General features: G+C 34.3%; 1 protein-coding gene across 1 annotated transcript in view; it reads right to left on the bottom strand.

Moving 5' to 3' along the window:
* Nucleotides 1–19,729, bottom strand: part of HDX (highly divergent homeobox) — a 184,056-nt gene that overhangs the window by 102,546 nt on the left and 61,781 nt on the right. The window contains exon 4 of the mRNA XM_039870224.1: nucleotides 17,191–17,244. Coding sequence (XP_039726158.1) covers nucleotides 17,191–17,244 — 54 coding nt within the window. The remainder of the gene's footprint in view (nucleotides 1–17,190; nucleotides 17,245–19,729) is intronic.

Genomic DNA, 19,729 nt, shown 5'->3' with positions numbered 1-19,729 from the left:
GTATATATATAAAACTTGCCATTATATAAACTTAGTGGTAACTACACATGAAATATCCAGAACTGAGACACATAATATAAAACAAGAGAGAACAAAGGGAAAAACCATAAAACATCACCAAATTAAAATAACAGAGAGAAACACAAGGACAAGAAAACAATGGAGACACAAAGCTATCACAAAACACAAGACAAAATGGCTATATAGAGCTTCTTATATTAATAATTACCCTAAATGTAAATGAACTGACTTCACCAATAAAAAGGCAGAGTGCACATTGGATCAAATAACAAAACCCAACCATATGCTGCCTTAAAAGACACATTGGAGCTGCAGGACAAATATAGACTCAAAATGAAAGGATGGAAAACAATACTACAAGCAAATGGCATCCAGAAAAAAAGCAGGTGTAGCCATACCCATATCCAATGAAATAGACCTCAAGCTAAAAAAGGTAATGAAAGACAAAAATGGATACTTCATAATGATCATAATGATAAAGTGGACAATATATCAAGAAAACATAACACTTACCAATATACATGCTCTCAATAAGGGAGCACCAAAATACATAGAGCAACTACTAACAGAACTAAAGGAAGAAAGTGACAAAAACACAATCATAGTAAGGGATCTAATACAACACAGTCAGCTATAAATAGATCATCCAAACAGTAAAATCAATAAAGAAGTGTTAACTTTAAATGACACATTAGATCCACAGGATATAATTGACATTTACAGAGGCTTTCATCCCAAAACATTAGATTATACATTTTTCTCTAGTGCACAGGGTACATTCTCAAGGATAGACCATATATTGAAACATAAAACTAGCTTCGACAAATTCAAGAAGATTGAAATCATAATACACATATTCTCCAACCAAAATGCTTTGAAATTGAAGATCAGCTACAAAATGAAAGCAGGGAAAACCACGAATATGCGGAGATTAAACAACATGCTACTAAAGAACCACTGGGTCAAAGAAGAAATAAAAGGAGAGATCAAGAGATACATAGAAACAAATGAGAATGAAAATATAAAATATCAAAACTTTTGGGATACGGCAAAAGCAGTAATAAGAGCAAAGTTCATATTATTACAGGCCTATCTCAAGAAAAATAAAACATCCTAAATAAACAACCTAACAACGCATATTAAAAAACCAGAAATAGAACAAATGAAACTCAAAATCGGCAGAAAGAAGGAAATAAAAATTAGAGTAGAATGAAATGAAATTGAGAACAAAAAGACAATAGAAAAAAATGAATGCAACAAACAGCTGGGCCCTTGAATAAATCAACAAAATTAACAAAACCCTGGCTAGATTCACAAAGAAAAAAAACAGAAAAGGCACAACAAACAAAATCGGAAGTGAAAGAGAAGTTATAACAGATACCACTGAAATACAAAAGATCGTACAAGAATACTGTGAATAATTGTATGCCAACAAACTCAATAAACTAGAAAAAGTGGACAAGTTCATAGAAATACACAACCTTCCTAGGCTGAATCATGAAAAACTGGAAAATCTAAATAGATCAATCAACAGTAAGGAAATTGAAAAACTTCCAAAAAGTAAAAGTTCAGGACTAGATGGCTTCACTGGTGAATTCTACCAAACATTCAAAGATGATTGAATACCTGCTCTCAAACTTTTCTAAAAAATCGAAGAGGGGGCAATGCTTAACTAATTCATTTTTTGAGGCCAATATTACTCTGATACCAAAACCTGGTAAGGAGAACACAAAAAAATAAAACTACAGACCAATATCTTGATGAATACAGATGCAAAAATCCTAAACAAAAATTCTAGTCAATCAAATACAACATTAGAAATTTATACATCAAGATCAAGTTGTGTTAATTCCAGAGGCACTAGGATGGTTCGACATACTCAAATCAATCAATGTGATACACCACATAAACAAAATAAATGATAAAAAGAATACGATCATATAAATAGATGCATAAAAAGCATTTGACAAGATAAAGCACCCATTTATGATTAAAATGCTTAATAAAATGGGTATAGAAGAAAGTACCTCAACATAATGAAGGCCGTATACAAAAAACACTCAGCTAATATCATACCTAATGGTGAAAAATTAAAAGTTTTTCCTCTAAGATCAGGAACAAGACAAGGCTATCCGCTCTCACCATTCTTACTCAATATAGTGTTGGAAGTCCTAGCAATCAAGCAAGAGAAAGAAATAAAAGGCATTCAAATTGAGAATGGAGTAAAAAATTGCCACTTTTTGCAGATGACATGATTTTCGATATAGAAAACCCTAAATACTCCACAAGAAAACTATTAGAAATAATAAATAAATACAGTAAAGTTTCAGGATACAAAATTAACATACAAAAATCTGTAACGTTCCTATACACTAATAATGAATTTTCAGAAAAAAAAATGAAAAAAAAGTCATTTTGTAATTGCAACAACAACAAAAAATACCTAAGAATAAACATAACAAAACATGTGAAGGACCTATACCCTGAAAACTATAAGACATTATTTAAAGAAATTGAAGAAGTCACAAGTAATGAAAACATATTCCGTGTTCATGAAAACATATTCCGTGTTCATGGATTGGAAGAATCGACATAGATAAAACGGCCAAAGTCCAAAGCAATACACAGATTTAATGAAATTCCCATCAAAATCCAAACAACATTTTTTTTAAAAGAAATAGAACAAAATAATCATAAGATTGGTATGGAATCACAAAAGAACCCGAATAGCCAAAGCAATCCTGAGATAAAAGAACAAGGCGGAGGTATCACACTACCTAACATCAAATTGTACCAGAAAGTGATAGCAATGAAATCATAGCATTCACAGATAAACACACAGACGAATAGAACAGAAGTGAAAGCCGAAAAATGAACCCCCATATACATGGGCAAATGATTTTTGACAAAAGAGCCAAGAACACACAGTGGAGAAAATAAAGCCTATTCAATATATGGTGCTAGGAAAATTGAAAAGCTACATGCTAAAGAATGAAACTAGACTACTACCTGCCACCATACACCAAAATTAACTCAATATGGATCAAAGACCAAAATATAAAACCTGGAACAATAAATTGCATTGAAGAAAACATAGGTAGTAAACTCATAGACCATGGATTTAGAGAGGATTTTATGAATTTGACCTCAAAGGTAATGGAAATAAAAGAAAAAATAAATGAATGAGACTATATAAAACTAAAAAGCTTCTGTACAGTAAAAGAAACCTTTAACAAAACAAAGAGGCAACCACCTGAATGGGAGAAAATATTTGCAAAAGACGTCTTCAATAAACAGCTAATACTAAAAATATACAAAGGACTCATGCAATTCAACAATAGAAAACAAACTACCTAATTAAAAAAATGGGCAGAGGACCTGAACAGACAAAAAAAATATCCAACAGACACATGAAAAGGCTCTCAACTTCATTAGCTATTAGGGAAATACAAGTCAAAACCATAGTGAGATACCATCTCACACCTGTTAGAACAGCTATGATCAACAGGACAAGTAATAACAAGTGTTGGAGAGATTGTGGGAGAAAAAGAACCCTCATACACTGCTGGTGGGAATGCAAATTGTTACAACTACTATGGAAAACAGTATGGAGGTTTCTCAAAAAACTAAGAATTAAATTACCATATTATCCGGCAATCTCTCTTCTGGGTATTTATCCCCAAAACCTGAAAACATTTTGCGCAAAGATATATGCACCCTGATATTCATAGTAGCATTATTCACAGTGGCCAAGACATGGCAATGACTGAAGTGCCCTTTGATAGATGATTGGATAAAGAAGATGCAGTACATATATATATTGAAATATGACTTAGCCATAAGAAAACATAAATTACTGCCATTTGCAACAACATGGATGGATTTTGAGATTATCACACTAAGCAACATTTGTCAGACAGAAAAAGTTGAGAACCGTATGATTTCACTTAAATGTGGGATATAAAACTGAAAGCAACAAACAGACAAGACAAACAAACAAAAACTCATAGACATAGGCAATATTTTTGTGGTTATTGGAGGGAATATATATGTACAATGGAATATTACTCAGCCATTAAAAAAAATGAAATCCTACCATCTGCAATGACATGGATGGACCCAGAGGTTATTATGCTGAGTGAAATAAGTTGGACAGAGAAAGATAAATACCATATGATTTCACTTACATGTGGAATCTAAGAAACAAAAGGAACAAACTAAACAAAAACAGACTCACAAATATAGAAGACAATCTGGTGATGGTCAGAAGGGCGGTGGCTGGGGGGCTGGGAGAAAGGAGTGCAGGGTTAAAGAAGTAAAATTCAGTAATTAATAGATGGTCACAGGGTTGGGGAGCATGGCAGAGAAATGCAGTTAGCATTAATATGATGGTTAGGTGGAGAGCCAGAGGAGAGAAAGAGCAATTAGGGGGATTGTTTTATAAACTATATAAATGTCTAACCAATATGCTGTATACTCGAAATTAATAATAAAATTAAATTTTAGAAAAAGCAAGGAGAAAAGTTTCAATAAAAAAAGAGAATGAGCCCTAATGTACACTACAGACTTTGAGTTATTATGGTATGTTAATGTAAGCTCATCAGTTGTAACAATTGTACCACTCTAGAGGGGGATACTGATAATGAGATTATACATGTGCGAGATATGTGGGAAATCTCAGTACTTTCCACTCAATTTTGCTATGAACGAAAACTGCTCTAAAAAATAAAGTCTATTAAAAGATAGGCACAGAGATGTAAAGCAAAGCATGGGGAATATAGTCAATAATTGGTAATAACTATGTTTAGTGTGAGGTGGGTACTAGATTAATCGTGAGGATAACTTTGTAAGTTATATAAATGTCTAATCATTATGTTGTACACCTGAAACTAATATAATATTTAATATTAACTGTAATTGAAAAAAAATAGTAACCCAAAAAGTAGCTATAAATTTTTTAAAAACTGAAGTCATAATTAGAAAGTCAACTAAGATTTTTGAGCAATTGTCACATCCCTCTCTTTGCCTAGTAATGCAAATACTGGTAAAAAAAAAAATTTTCTTTGGTTTCAACTTGAATGGAACACAACCAGAATATCTCCAGTATTACATCATATTCTGTATATGTATTGCAGTAACTTGAAAAAAATAATAAATAATTTGACTTTATCACCAAAAAAAATTATCTTATTATTTTAATTTTTTTCTTTATTGTATGCCCATTTTCTCTTTTATTGATTACCACTTTGAGAGTTGTTTTGTTTACATTGGGTTGCAATGGAAGCTGAAGTCACTGATTTGAAACATTTTGTGGATTATTTTTTTTTTCTGATATGAGCATTTAGTGCTATGTATTTCACCATAAGTAGTGCTTTCAAAACATCCCACAAGTTTTTAAATGTTTTTCTCATTTTTATTCATTTAAAAATACTTTCTAATTTCTCTTGATTTTTTTCATTGACCCATTATTACTCAGAAATGTGCTATTTATTTTCCAACTATTTAGATATCTTTCAGATCTTTCTGTTATTGATTCCTAATTTACTTCTTTTGTGGTCAGAGAACATATTTCATATAACTTAATACCTTTGAAATTTATTAAAATTTTTAAAATTTCATGTCCCATAATTAGGTCTACTTTGGAAAATGTAATGAGTACACTTGAAAACGATTTGTGACTGCTGTTGTTTGGCAGAGAATTCTTTAATTGTCAATTAAATCAAATTGTTATTTACATCTTCTGATTCCTGTGTACATTTTTAAATCAATCTTTGAGAAACGAGTGTTGAAATCTCTGAGTATAGTTGGTAATTCATCTATTTCTCCTTGTAGTTCTATCAGTTTGGGCTTCATATATTTTGAAACTCTGTTATAAGGTGCATAAATGATTACAACTATTAAGTCCTCTTGATAGATTAACTTTGTCAACAACAAATGACCTTCTTTATCCCTGTTAAAATCTTTGTTCTAATATTTACCTGATAGCAATATAACCATATAACCTATCCGCGTATTTAGATAGTGAGTTTCTAATAGGCAGTGCATACTTGGTTCTCATATTTTTTAATCCAATTTGACTATCTAGAAATTTAATTGGCATGTTTGGGTCATTTACATTTAATGTAATTATTATCTTGGATAAGTTTGTCTATCATCTTGTTATTTGTTTTCACTTTGTGCCATGTGTCCTTTAGTTTTCCTTACTATTTTCTCTTACTTTTTAGAAACAACTATTGCATTATTTTTATTATTTTATCTGTTTACTTTTTTGGGCTTTTTAGCTATAATTGGTTGCAATAGTTAATTTAGGGCAGGATTTTTCAATAGCAGCATTACTAATATTTTTGGATTAGGTAATTCTTTGTTGTGGGAGTCTGTCCTATACACTGGAGAACGTTTAGCAGCAGCCATGGAGTCTGCCAGTAGATTCCAATATCACCTCTCCAAGTTGTGACAAGCAAAAATGTGTCCAGACATTGCTAATATTCTCTGTTTGATAAAATCATCTCTGGATGAGATCATTGCTCTAGGATTTATGGTATACATCTTTAACATTTTATAGTTTATCTTAACATGATGAATTACTTCATGTATTAGTTCGAGAACCTTATAGTAGTGTACTTCCTTTTCTAGCCTCCCAAGTCTTTATTCTATTGTCACATATTTTCTTATATTTATTTCTATTAGTATCACATTACATTGCGATTATTTCATTAAATTCATTATTTTTATTTATTTTTATTTTTATTTTTTTAACAAGCAGTTATTTTTAGAGATATATATGTAAGAATAATTTTTATATATTTACCCATATGGTTAACATTTCCAGTTCTCTTTGTTCTTTTGTAGATCTAAATTTCCATTTAGGACTATATTCCTTTTGCATGAAGGATGTCCTTTAACATTTATTATAGTGTGAGTCTGCTGAAGATGAGGTCTTTCACTTGGTGTATATCTGAAAAAGTCTTTTTTTCATGGTCAATTTTGAAGAATATTGTAGTTGAGCTTAACAGTCTGGTTGACAGCTTTTCTTTTATTTAAAGATATGGTGTCACTGTCTTTTCATTTATATTTTTCTGATGAGAAACTTGCTGTCATCCTTAACTTTGTTTTCTCTATTCATAACGTATATTTTCTCAGGCTGCTTTAAATTTTTCTCTTTGCCAACAGTATTGAGCATTTTTTTTTTTTTTGATAATATGCCTTTGTGGTTCTTCTACTTGGGCTTCATTGAGCTTCTTGAATCTGTGTGTTTATAACTTCATCAAAATTGAAACATTTTCATACATTATTTATTCAAATATTTTTTCTATCTCCCCTCCAAATCTTTGCGAGATTTCAATTACACATATATTGGGCTGCTTGAAATTGTTCCACATTGAACAGATACTTTAACTTTTTTAAATTTTTATATTTTATTTTTTTTTCAATTGTACTTGACATACAATATTATACTAGTTTCAGGTGTACAATACAGTGATTAGACATTTATATAACTTATGAAATGATCACCCTAATAAGTCCAGTACCCATCTGACATGATATATGGTTATTATAATACTACTGACTATATTCCCCATGCTCTTCTCTAAAGCCTCATGACTATTTTGTAACTACAGATTTGTATCTCTTAATCCCCTCCCCCTTCACCCATTCCCTCACTCCTCAATCTAACAACCATCAAAATGCTCTCTATATCTATAACCTTGTTTCTATTATTTGTTTGTTTATCCTGTTCTCTAGATTTCACATATGACATTTGTCTTTCTCTGACTCCACTCAGCATGAGACTCTCTAGGTTATTCCATGTTGTTGCAGATGGCAAGATTTCATTCTTTTTTTATGGCTGAGTAATATTCCATTGTGTATATGCACCTCTCTTCTTTACTCATTCATCTATTGATGAATACACAGGTGGCCTCCATATCTTGGCTATTGTAAATAATGCTGCAATGAACATATGGATGCGCATGTCTCTTCAAAGTACTGTTTTGGTTTCTTTCAAATAAATATCCAGATGTGGGGTCTTTCTTTGTCTCTTGTTATAGTCCTTGTTTTAAAGTCTATTTTGTCTTGTATAAAAATTGCTACTCCAGTTTTTGTTTGTTTCCATTTTCATGAAACATCATTTTCATCCCTTTATTTTCAGTCTTTGTGTGTCTTTTAATCTGAAGTGAGTCTCTTGTAGGCGACATATGTAAGGGTTTGTTTTCTTATCCATTTCAGCTACCCTATCGTTTGATTGGAGCATTTAATCCATTTACATTTAAACTAATTGTTAATAAATATGTAGTTATTGCCGTTTTATTATTCATGTTTTTGATCATTTCTTTTTCTTTTTCCTTCCTCTTCTTAAAGAAATCCCTCTAACATTTCCTGAAATGCTGGCTTGTTAATGATGAACTCCTTTAGCTCTTTTTTTTTTTTTTCAGTCTGGGAAGCTCTTTGTCTGTCCTTCGATTCTAAATGATAGCTTTCCTGGGTAGAGTTATCTTGGTTGTAGGTCTTTACTTTTTATTATGTTAAATATTTACGCCAATCCCTTTTAGCCTGCAAATTTTCTGTTGAGAAATCCACTGAGTCTTATAGGAGTACCCTTGTAGGTAACTAATTGCTTTTCTCTTGTTGCTTTTAAGATTCATTGTCTTTAACTTTTGGCATTTTAATGATGATGTGTCTTGGTGGCGGCCTCTTTGTGCTGATCCGTGCTTGAAACTCTCTGTGCTTCCTGGGCTCGTATGTCTATTTCCTTCACCAGGTTAGGAAAATTCTCCTTCATCATTTCTTGAAATAAGTTTTCAATTTCTTGCTTTCTCTCTTCTCCTGCTGGTATCCCTATGATGCTAGTTAGTATGCTTGATTCTGTCCCAGAGACCTCTTAAACTGCCCTCATACTTTTAAATTCTTTTATTGCTTTCTGATTAGGTATTTTATGCTATCTTATCTTCTAAATCACTGATTCAATCTCTGCTTCATGTAATCTACTGTTAATCCTTCATAAGATATTTTTCATTTCAGTTATTGTATTCTTCATTTCTGACCGGTTCTTTTTTTGTTTTCTATCTATACTTTTATGTTTTCTATCTCTGTTAAAGTTCTCACTGAGTTCCTCTACTCTTCCTCTAAGTTCTTTCATCATCTTTATAACAAGTGTTTTGAACTCTGCATCTGGTAGATTACTTGTCTCCATTATGTTGTGTTCTTTTCCTGGAGCTTTGTTTTGTTCTTTTGTTTGGAACATGTTTCTTTACCTTCTCATTTTGGCTGCCTACTTGTGTTTGTTTCTATGTTAGATAAGGCTGCTATGTTTCTCAATCTTAGTAAACTGGTCTTATGTAGTAGATGTGCTGTGGGGCCCAGTGACACAGTCTTTCCTGGTCACCTTAGCCAGATGGTCCAGGTATGTTCCTTGTATGAGTTGTGTGTGCCCTCCTATTGTAGTTGAGCCTTGGTTGCTGTTTTTCATCAGTGGGAGGGATTGACTCTTGGGCTGATTGGCTATGATGACTGGCCATAACCAGTGGAGAAGCTGTTGTGCAGAGGCTGACCCTACAGAGCAGGATTCACTTTAGCAGGGCTCTAGTGCTTGCCTTGTCTGTCTTTTGGGTGTGTCGTCTTTACATGTGACCTCAGGTGGTGCTCCGACTCAGACCGAAGCTGGCCACTGGGCATGCAGACTGGGGCCTCCTGAGAGGGGTCCTGCACAGGCCAAGTTCAGCTGTAGTCTGTGCTCTGCCCGGAGCCACCAGGCAATAGCCACCAAGCAATCCACAGATGGCCGCCACTCACTTTGGGCTTGCATGTACCTCGAGAGGCAAAGGTCCAAATAGAGGCTGACTGCTGCTAGTGCTGGACTTGGGGCTGCTCAGCAAGAGGTTTGGGGCATGCCAAGGCCAAATGTTACTTGTTTAGTTTATATGAACCTTTGAGAGATTTTAGGAAATTTTGCAGCATGAATCAAGACAGGATGTTTGTATAGAAAAAGGCACTGGAGGTAACTTGGGTGGGACCACGAGTTGGAGGAGGTAGGGCCTCAGGGAATCACCAGGGCAGGGCGACCAGTGTTAGCTACGTTGCTGGAGACTCAGATATGGTGCATGCCTGGGTCTGTAAGCCTGGTGGAGGAGGACTCAACAAAGGAACAATGTCCTCTGCCAGTAATTCTGTCTGGGAGAAAGCTGCCCCTCTAGCCCTCACCCTGAAGCCAGACAACTCAGGTACTCCTTGTATGTCACTGACACTTTTTAAGGGGCTGTCCCAGGGCCAGAGCTCAGAGCAAGTGAGTCCATCAGTGAGCAAGTCCTTGCACAGGCCCTTTTAAGAGGAACGTTTGCTACTCCAGAGGCCCTTCATCTCACAGTCACAGTCTCTGCTGGTTTTCGCAGCCGTAGGTTGTGGGGCAGTTCCACAGCTGTGCTATTTCTCCTTATTCTCAACCGCTACACGCGGATGTGGGACCAGCCCATTTTATGTCTCTGCCCCTCCTACCAATCTCGAGGTGGCCTCTTCTGTGTGTCCCCAGTTGTAGGACTTCTGTTTAGGTAGACTTCAGGTGATGCCCAATGATGGCTATTCTGTAGTTTAGTTGTAATTTTGATGTGATTGTGAGAGGAGGCAAGCATAGTGTTTACCTATTCCGCCATCATGGCTGGAACATGCCCCCTTTTTTAAAGTTATCTTTTTTGTGTTTTTCACTTTGTATATTCTCTGTTGCTTGGCCTTCAAGGTCACTAATCTTTTCTTTTGCAACGTCTAATATTCCATTAATCTCATCCAGTGTGTTTCCCGCCATTGTCTTTTTATCTCTAGAAGTTTTATTTATGTCTTTTTGTATCTTTCACACTGTCACTTAACTTTTAAAACATATGAAATAGAGGTATGATAATAGTTTTAATATCCCCTTATGCTAATTCTAACATATGTGTTAGTTATGGGTCATTTTAATTTAACTGATTTTCCTCTTCATCATTGGTCATAATTTCCTGCTTCTTTGCATTCTAATAATTTTTTTATGGAGGACAAACTCTGTAAATTTTACCTTGTTGAGTGTTATATATTTTCATATTCTTATAATAAGATTTAACTTTGTTCTGGAATTCTGATAGGTTACTTGGAAACTGATTGATTTTTCCTAGACTTGCTTTTAGGATTTGTTCGTCAGAGTAAGAGCAGTATTTAGTTTACAATGAGCTTTCTGTGTGTTTTACACAATGGCCAACAAATTATGAAATTCTCCAGTCTGGCTGATGGGGAAAAGTACTATTCCTAGCCCACATAAGCACTGAGAACTGTTGGTTATAATATTTTGGGATGGTTCTTTTTCTAGACTTACTTTCTCCATACACATGGGTACTTAGTAGTCAGTTGACTTTAAAAGATAACCTTCTGCAGATTTCATGCATTCTTCTGTGTAGCTGTCCTGCAAACTCCAGTCATCTTATTTTCCCTGGACTCTTAGCTTCATCTCCTTAACTCAAGTAATCCTTCCAAGTTCCATCTGGGCTTCTTTTCTCTGCATCATAGTCTGGTGACTTTCTCAAGGAAGTAACATGGGCCAGGAAGCTTTAGCATCACTTTCATTCATTGCCTGTGGTAGTCTGCAAGGTGAAAACTTCATTATCCTATCACCTGTTTTTCATGCTTTCATATAGTCCCTTCCTTCTGAGTATGGTGGGACCCGTGACTTGCTTTTAACCAACAGAATATAGCAAAGATGATGAGGTATCACTCTTGTGTTTATGTTACATTACAAAAGACTTTGTCTTGCTAGCAGACTCACTCTAGAGACTCTCTTTAATGGCTTGAAAAAGTGGCCATTTTTTTAAAGCCTACGTGACAAGAAAGTATGGGAGGCAACTAAGACCGTGGGTAGCCTCTAAGAACTAAAGTTGGCCTCAAGGACTGTGGGCAGACTCTTTTAGTACATAAGGGTATCCTCCAGCTAACAGCCAACAAGAAGACAGGGCCTCAGTCTTACAGCCACAAGGAAAAGAATTGTTCTAACAATCTGAGTTTAGAAACATATTCAACTTCATTCAAGCCTCCACATGTGAATACAGCCTAGCCAACACCTTGATTGCATCCTTGTGAGACTCTGAGCAGAATCCAGGTAAGCCATGCCTGAATTCCTGACCCAAGTAAACTGTGAGATAATAAATACATGTTATTTTAGGCTTCTAATATTGTGATAATTGTTAAGCAGCAAAAGATAGCTAATACCATTGCCTGATGTCTAGTGTTATGAAAACTGTTGTTTTACATATTTAGTTAAGTTTTCTAGTCATTTCAGGTAGAAGCATAAATCTAGTCTCTATTACTCTACCTAGGCCAGAGGTAAAAGTCCATGTATCAGATTTTAAATTTTAATTTAACATTTAAAATAATTAAATTAAATTAAATGTGACAATTCAGTTCTTCAGTTGCACTAGCTACATTAGAATTGATCAACGGCTTAGCTACATGTGCTAGTGGCCACTGTATTGAACAGTATAGTAGTAAAACCCTAATCAATATTTGAACTGAATACATGAATGGCAGTTATCATAACTAAGCATTCACATTCTCAAGCTTCATCTTAGTGGAATATGTTTTTAGGAAAACTTAGCTGGGAAAGGTGAAATGAAGAGCAATAGAGACAGGGGTGCCACAGTAACTCTACAGCAGCGATCTTAGATCATTTGTGTTATAGAAACAGAGAAGAGTCATTAATGATGGAGGAATGGACATAGAAGCTAAAAAGAAGAGGGACTTGAAAGGGGTGTATGTGTGCATGTAAGAGGTTTTGAACATGCAAGTGTTATAGTTCACTCTAACAACCCCTTCCAATCTCAGGAACTCTGAGTCTGTATGAGTCTTTTTTCCAAATGCATTTATTTATTCCTTATTTCAGTGAATGGTACTTCCACTTTCTAGGACCACAGAAAAAATTAGAAATCATCTATGATTTCAGCCACTCATTCATTCTCTCTGCTGATCAAATTGGTTACTGAGTCCAGTAATTTATCTCAATAGCTTTTGTGTTTATTGCTTCCCTCTCTATCCTCATTGCTACTGCCTTAGTTCAGATCTCCATCATTTCTTGCTTGGAGTATTGTAGTAGTTTCAGAATTGTGTTCCTAGCTTTAGTTTAATTTTTTTAGCTGTGCTGGAGATTTATCAATTTTATTGATTTTTCCCAGAATCAGCTTGTTTGTTCATTAATTTTCTCTATCCTCTTATTTTCAATTTCACTGATTTCCACTCTTATAATTTCCTTCCTTCTGTTTACTTTGGGTTTATTTCATTCTCATTTTTTCTAGTTTCTTGAAATATGAACTTAGATGATCAACTTGAGTACTTTCTTCAATTCCAATGTACAGATGTAGGGTTGCAAAATTCCTTCTCAGAACTGTTTTAGTTATATTCCACATGTTATATGCTGTATTTTCATTTTCACTTAGTTCTATGTATTTTTATTTCCTTTGAGATTTCCTTCTTAATTCATGAATTACATAGAAGCATGGTATTTAATTTTATATAGTTAGTTAATGTCCATGTTGTATTTCTTTCACTGATTTCCAATTTGATTCCATTATGGTCAGAATACACATTCTGTATAAGTTCAATCTTTTAAAGTTATTGAGGTTTGTTATTTGGTTTTGGATAAGATGTATCTTGGTTAATGTTCTATGGGTCCTTTAAAAATGTGTATTATTTTTTAACAAGGTGTGGTGTTTTATACATATATGTTCTATATATTTTAATTAAATCTTGTTGGTTAATTGCATTATTCAAAACTTCTTTGTCCATATTTATTTTGTCTATTAGTTATGCCAGTTTATGAGAAGATAGTGTTGAAGTTTCCATCTATAATTGTAGATTTGTCTGTTTCTCCCTGCTGTATCAGTTTTTGCTTCATATATTTTGAAGCTCTCTTGCTTTGTGTGTACACTTTTACTATTGTTATATCTTCCTGGTAGATTGATCACTTTAGAATATGTAATGCCCTTTTAGTCTCCAGTAATTTTCTTTGTTCTCATGTCTATTTTATTTGATATTAACATGGTCACTCTTGGTTTTCATGATTGTTTGCATGCTATATTTTTCCCTTTCAGCTTTCAACCTACCTATGCTACTGAATTCCAAGTTTCTTATAAACGGCATGAATTTTTTTTTTTTATCAACTCTGCCAACATTTACCTTTTACTTTGTACATGTATATTTGAAATAATTATTGATATACTGGGGCTTATGCCAGTCATTTTATTATTTGTTTTGTTTCCCCTGTTTTACATTCTTGTGTTTATTTTTTCTTGCCTTCATATATGTTACTTGAATATTTTTGAATTCCATTTTGATTTTTTGAGTGCATCATTTTGTATATCTTTTGTAGTGGTCAATCTGGCTATTATCATAGACATAATGTAACTTGTCATCATTTCCTGGCATTAGTATTTTACCACTTCTAGTGAAATGTGGAAATCTTACTTCTGTTTAGGTGTCATTACCTTCTCCAGTTTTAAGTATCATTGTCTTGAGTATCAGACTGATGGCGCTATAAATTTTGTTTCAATCATCTACTATGACGTAGAAAATTCACGAGGGATAAGATAAGCATATTAATGCTTTTTCTGTTATTTCTTCCTTCTTGGTACCTCAAGATTCTTCTATTATTTTCTTTCTCTCTTTAGTCATACTTTTATAGTAGTTCAATTGTTAACAAATTCTTTTTTTTTTTTTAATTTGAGAACATCTTTATTTTTCTTCATTCCTGAAGGACAGTTCTGACAAATAGAATTATTGGTTGACTATTATCTTCTTTCAACATGTGAAATATTGGCCTTCTTTCCTCCAAGGATTCAGATGATAAATCCACCACTGTCATTTGAATTGGTGTTTTCCCATAGGTAATGCATCATTTCCGTCTCGCTACATTTAAGATTTTTTTCTTTGTCTTTAGTTTTCAGAAGTTTAATTATGATGTGTCTGAGTATGCATGTCTTTGCATTTATTTTAATTAGAGCTCAGTCAGCTTTATGAATGTGTAGGTTTGTGTTATATTTTGCCCCAAACTTGGGAAGTTTTCAGCCATTATTTATTTGAATATTCTTTCAGTTCCATTCTCTTTCTCTTCTTGTGTAACTCTAATGATACAAATATTGAATCTTTATTATTTCCCACAGAATTTTGAGGCTCTGTTTATTATTTTTAGACTACTTTCTCTAAGTTGTTCCAATTAGGTAAATTCCATTAATCTGTCCTCAAGTTCATTGATTCTATTTTTTTATCATTCAAATAGTGAGTCATCCAGCAAGATTTTTTAAAATTTCAGTTATTGTATTTTTCAGTTCTATAATTCTCATTTAGTTCTTTTATAACTGATTGCTCTTTTGAGATTTTCTAGCTTTTCATTTGTTTTAAGATAATTTGTAGTTGCTGAGTGTAGCATTTTTATAATGGATGCTCTAAAATCCTTGCCAGATAATTCTATTACCTAATTAAGCTCAGATGATTGTCTTTTATCATTTGAGCTGTGATTTTCCTGGTTCTTGGTATGATGGGTGACTTTTAGTTGCATCCTGGACACTTTGGCCATTATTTAGGAGATTTTGGTTTTATTTATTTATTTTGTTTATTTTATCAGGCAGCCTCCCAGTTATGTTTAGACAAGTCCTGGCCTATTTTTATGGGTTGTGGTTCCAATGATATTTTATTTTCAGAACATTTTGATATTTTAATTGCTTGATATGTCTGGTGCCACTTAGGCCTCCACTAATCCTTATTGCTACAATCTGAAGGGACAGACAACCTTCTCTTGAGCAGGGGATTATTGTGGGAATATCCCCCTGTTGGTGCCACCCAACAGACCAATGTCTCTAGGTGGAAAAATAGATTCTCCATTTTTCAGGGATGAATAGCGCACTTCCGGGGCTGGGCGCTTATTGTATCCTGATTGCTCTTGCTGGTACTAACCAAGCCATCTGGTTCTCTAAGTGGGAGAAAAAATTCTCTGACTTACAGGGACAAAGAAGCTTCCTGGGTCATACTGCATTTTGTGGCAGTATCTCCCTTGGTATTGCTGTCTGGTGTCTCCAGGTAAAAGAGGTGAGGTTCAGGCTCAGCAGGAAAGGAGAGGACTTCCCCTGGTTGTTTATTGTCACTGAGATGCCCAACTGATGTTGGGCCAATGTTGCTAAGCTCACTTTATGTTTGTGGGACTCCCATCCCATCGGTGAGAGGAATTAGCCTATCCAAGTTGTCTTCTCTTGTTAGGTGGGGGGTCATGAAATGCCTGGCCTGTGTCAACTTCTGCTGTTATGTGGGGACAAAGTACCCTGTAGTTTCTCTAAGTCTTGAAGTCCCTAACCAGTTGTCTTCTTTCCACCTTTCAGGGTTATCCTTTGGTGACCTCCTGTATCACTTTCACAGTTTATAGTTCTACTTTGTGGAGAAGAGAAGTGAAAAAAGTCTATATAATCCTGTCTAGTCTAATAGTTTTGGCTTCAGTTTTATTGTATTCCCAAACCTATCTAACATGTAGTAATTTGAGCTACCTTTCTAAAAGTCTACTCATGTTTCTTTTATGATTAAAATCTTTAAATAATTTCCCATCTACAGACCATTCACATCAAAATCTCCTGAGGTACTTGTTAAAATAAAGATTTATGGGGCCTACACAGACCAACTGAATGAGATTCCTTGAGAAAACACAATTTTAATTAAAATTTGTTATATTGACATTATAAAAATCATAACAGTTATAGCATAAAAACAAAATAAGATTGTTAAAATATTAGTTATTCATCACTGCTAAATACCAAAATGCATTAATAATAATGTAAATTATTTAATGTTGATTGAGACGATTATATCAATCATGGTTCAAATACATGATCGAATTAACTTGGGTAACTATACAAAGAAAAAGTGTATCTTATTAATTACCTCTGAATGCTTTTTTAAAACAGTAAAAACCTACTCAAAGATTATACAGTGCACTGATTACTGCATTTTAAGGTTACCTTTGTAGTATATATAAATATGATCTCAAATATGTTCTTTGAGGTGATGCAGTCTTACTGACGTTCAGTTTTGCCAGACTTACAAATATCATGGCAGTTTTCTCAATGGCACTCCTACTAACAACACAGAGGAAAAACCATTTGCTGCTTTAAGTGAAAGATTACTTACTGCTCTTTTTCTAGAACTCCCTGTAATCCAAGGCACAGTAAGGTTTCCTGAAATCTGCGAAAACAACAAATGAAATCTCAGTAAGTTATGCATTATTACTATTTGAAATGCTGATCAACATCAAAAATTTCATATAAGACTTCAAGATAGGTTTGCACTCAGATCATATCCCCAACATAGACAATCCTGTTGCCTTACTGAATGCAACAGATTTAAAGGGACTTCTTTTGTGGGAAAATTTTAGAAGTGGTGTAAAGTTCCCCTGGAAATTAAAGAAATTTTCTAGAGCATTGCAGAGGTCTGGAAGTATGGTTTGGAAATTTATGGACAATAAAATTCTCATAATAAAAATGCAGCGCTCTGTGGAATAAGTGAGTTACAATAATAAATTATTAACTATAGTCATCATGCTGTATATTAGCTCTCTAGACTTATTCATCCTACATAACTGCATGTTTATTTTTAAATAGAAACTACTAAGGCAAATAGCCAGCAACATCTTATTATATCAGCATTGCCACACAAGGAGATAGGTGCTACTCCAATTGGATTCTGAGGAGTGTTTACAGAGACTAAGGTGGTCCTGAGAGCTGTGGTTCAGGTTAGCCTGGACTTAACCATACTTTCTACTGGGACACACAAGGATTTGGGAGTAATTCTCCACTTACCCTCTACTTCTCTCCAAACATGTATCCCTGAGAGAATGACAAGCCAAATCAGCCTTGCTAAGTAGTAGTATTGGGAATGTGGTATCCAGCAATAAAGCATTTATTGGATTTGATAAATCATATTCAGTAAAGACCCATGAATTACTATTATGCCTACTTAGGGTGATGATCAAATAGTCAATGTAAATAGTAAAGTAATATCATCAATTATTCAAATAGAGTAAATTATTACTATCCCTGGCCACTAGACTTATCATGCTGCTTTGAGTTCAGAATACATGAATATGCTAAGAAGAGGCTAAAAAAGATATAAAATTCAAATAATACTTTTTAAGAAAATTTTTTTTTAAAAACTTTTACTCAAGTTAAAATCCCATTACAGTAAAATGTCAATTAACTATAATACCTGAGGGTCATGAGACGATTTGAATAATTTAATTTTTAAAATGTTGAACTGAGATTAATAACAAAATTTCTACAGAAAAATTCTTAAAAATGTATACTTTCTTGTCCTTCCACTAACAATTGATATATGATATAATGTTTGTAAAGTAGATTGATTGCTAGCCTCATTGAGGAAGTAAATCTGCTAAAATAATCACACATTATACTCTTAAAAAAATAGAGATATCCAACCATTTTGGATTATCTGTGCACATATTCTCATCTAGTACGTTAATTTAAAACTGCCTATATAAAGCTGCTAGAGAAAATTTGTTAATCCAAATGAATAGCAAAAAAATAAAAATAAATAAAAATTACTGAGAACCTACATATGAAATAATAGAAATGGTAGATATAATAAATATAGCTAATTCAATTTCTTTAAACATGGATGTTGTATGTTTTAAGAATATAAAATGCTGCTATGTTGATGAAGAACAGTAGATTAGAGAAGAGTGACCAGCCTGGAGAGAGTATAGAAGATTCGCCTCTTTTGAGCCTCTCTGTCTGGCTGTACTTGAATTATATCTTTTTATAACAAACCTGCAACCTAAAGTTGCCAACAGGAGTTTGGAGAAACATGGCAGAGTGAGAGACGTCCCCAGATCTCTACCCTTGAAACAACAATAAGCAGAACATCTAAAACTTAAGAATAACAACAAAAAACACCCAAACTGCACACCAGCACGTCTGAGTGTGAGATCTGAGCATAAAAGCTACCACAGGTTAGAAACCCAAGTGTTGGGTGGTAGACTGGGAGAAATAAAGAAGCAGTCTCTTGCAGCTGCCAGAGCTCCATGTAGGAGAAGAGGAAAGAGAAAAGGTGTGGGGAGTTCCCTGAACAGCCATGTCTGGGACTACTGTAAGCTCCACCCAGCCAGCGGCAGGGCCCGGTCATCAGAGCAGAAAGCAGAGAAACAGGGATGGAAGAGAAACAACAGTTGATTTTTGCCAGCTGCGGTTGCAAAACTGAGGCTGAAACGTGGCCCACAACCCCCAAGCCAGAAGGCCTCTCCTCCCATATCCTCCGAGACCAAACACTGTGAAGCCCAGGAGAATCTGAGCAAATGCTACCGAAACTGTCACTAACACGGACAGGGACTGAGACTGAGAGTAGTGAGCATGATTAAACATCTATAAGAAAAAAAAGGCATTATTAAAGCTTTATATAAAGCAGGGATCCAAGAGGCTTAGATGTCACCCACTGAAATCAAAAGAAAATCTTTCGTTGCAACAGGTTAAAGACAGATCTTTATATAATAAATCCTATTTCTGGCAAAAAGCAAAATACACTTCCATTAATGCCCAGGCAGAGAAATAGTCCATTAAACACCATGAACAACCAAGGTGACAAGGAATCTCAGAAAGAAAGAGAGAAATCTCCAGAAAAAAAGTTTACAGACATAGAAATATGCAACTTAAATGAC

The sequence above is a fragment of the Pteropus medius genome, unplaced genomic scaffold, assembly GCF_902729225.1.
Source record: "Pteropus medius unplaced genomic scaffold, Ma_sr-lr_union100, whole genome shotgun sequence".
Taxonomy (NCBI): domain Eukaryota; kingdom Metazoa; phylum Chordata; class Mammalia; order Chiroptera; family Pteropodidae; genus Pteropus; species Pteropus medius.
Note: the sequence above shows the minus strand (reverse complement) of the source record. Positions and strands in the feature narration are given on the sequence as shown.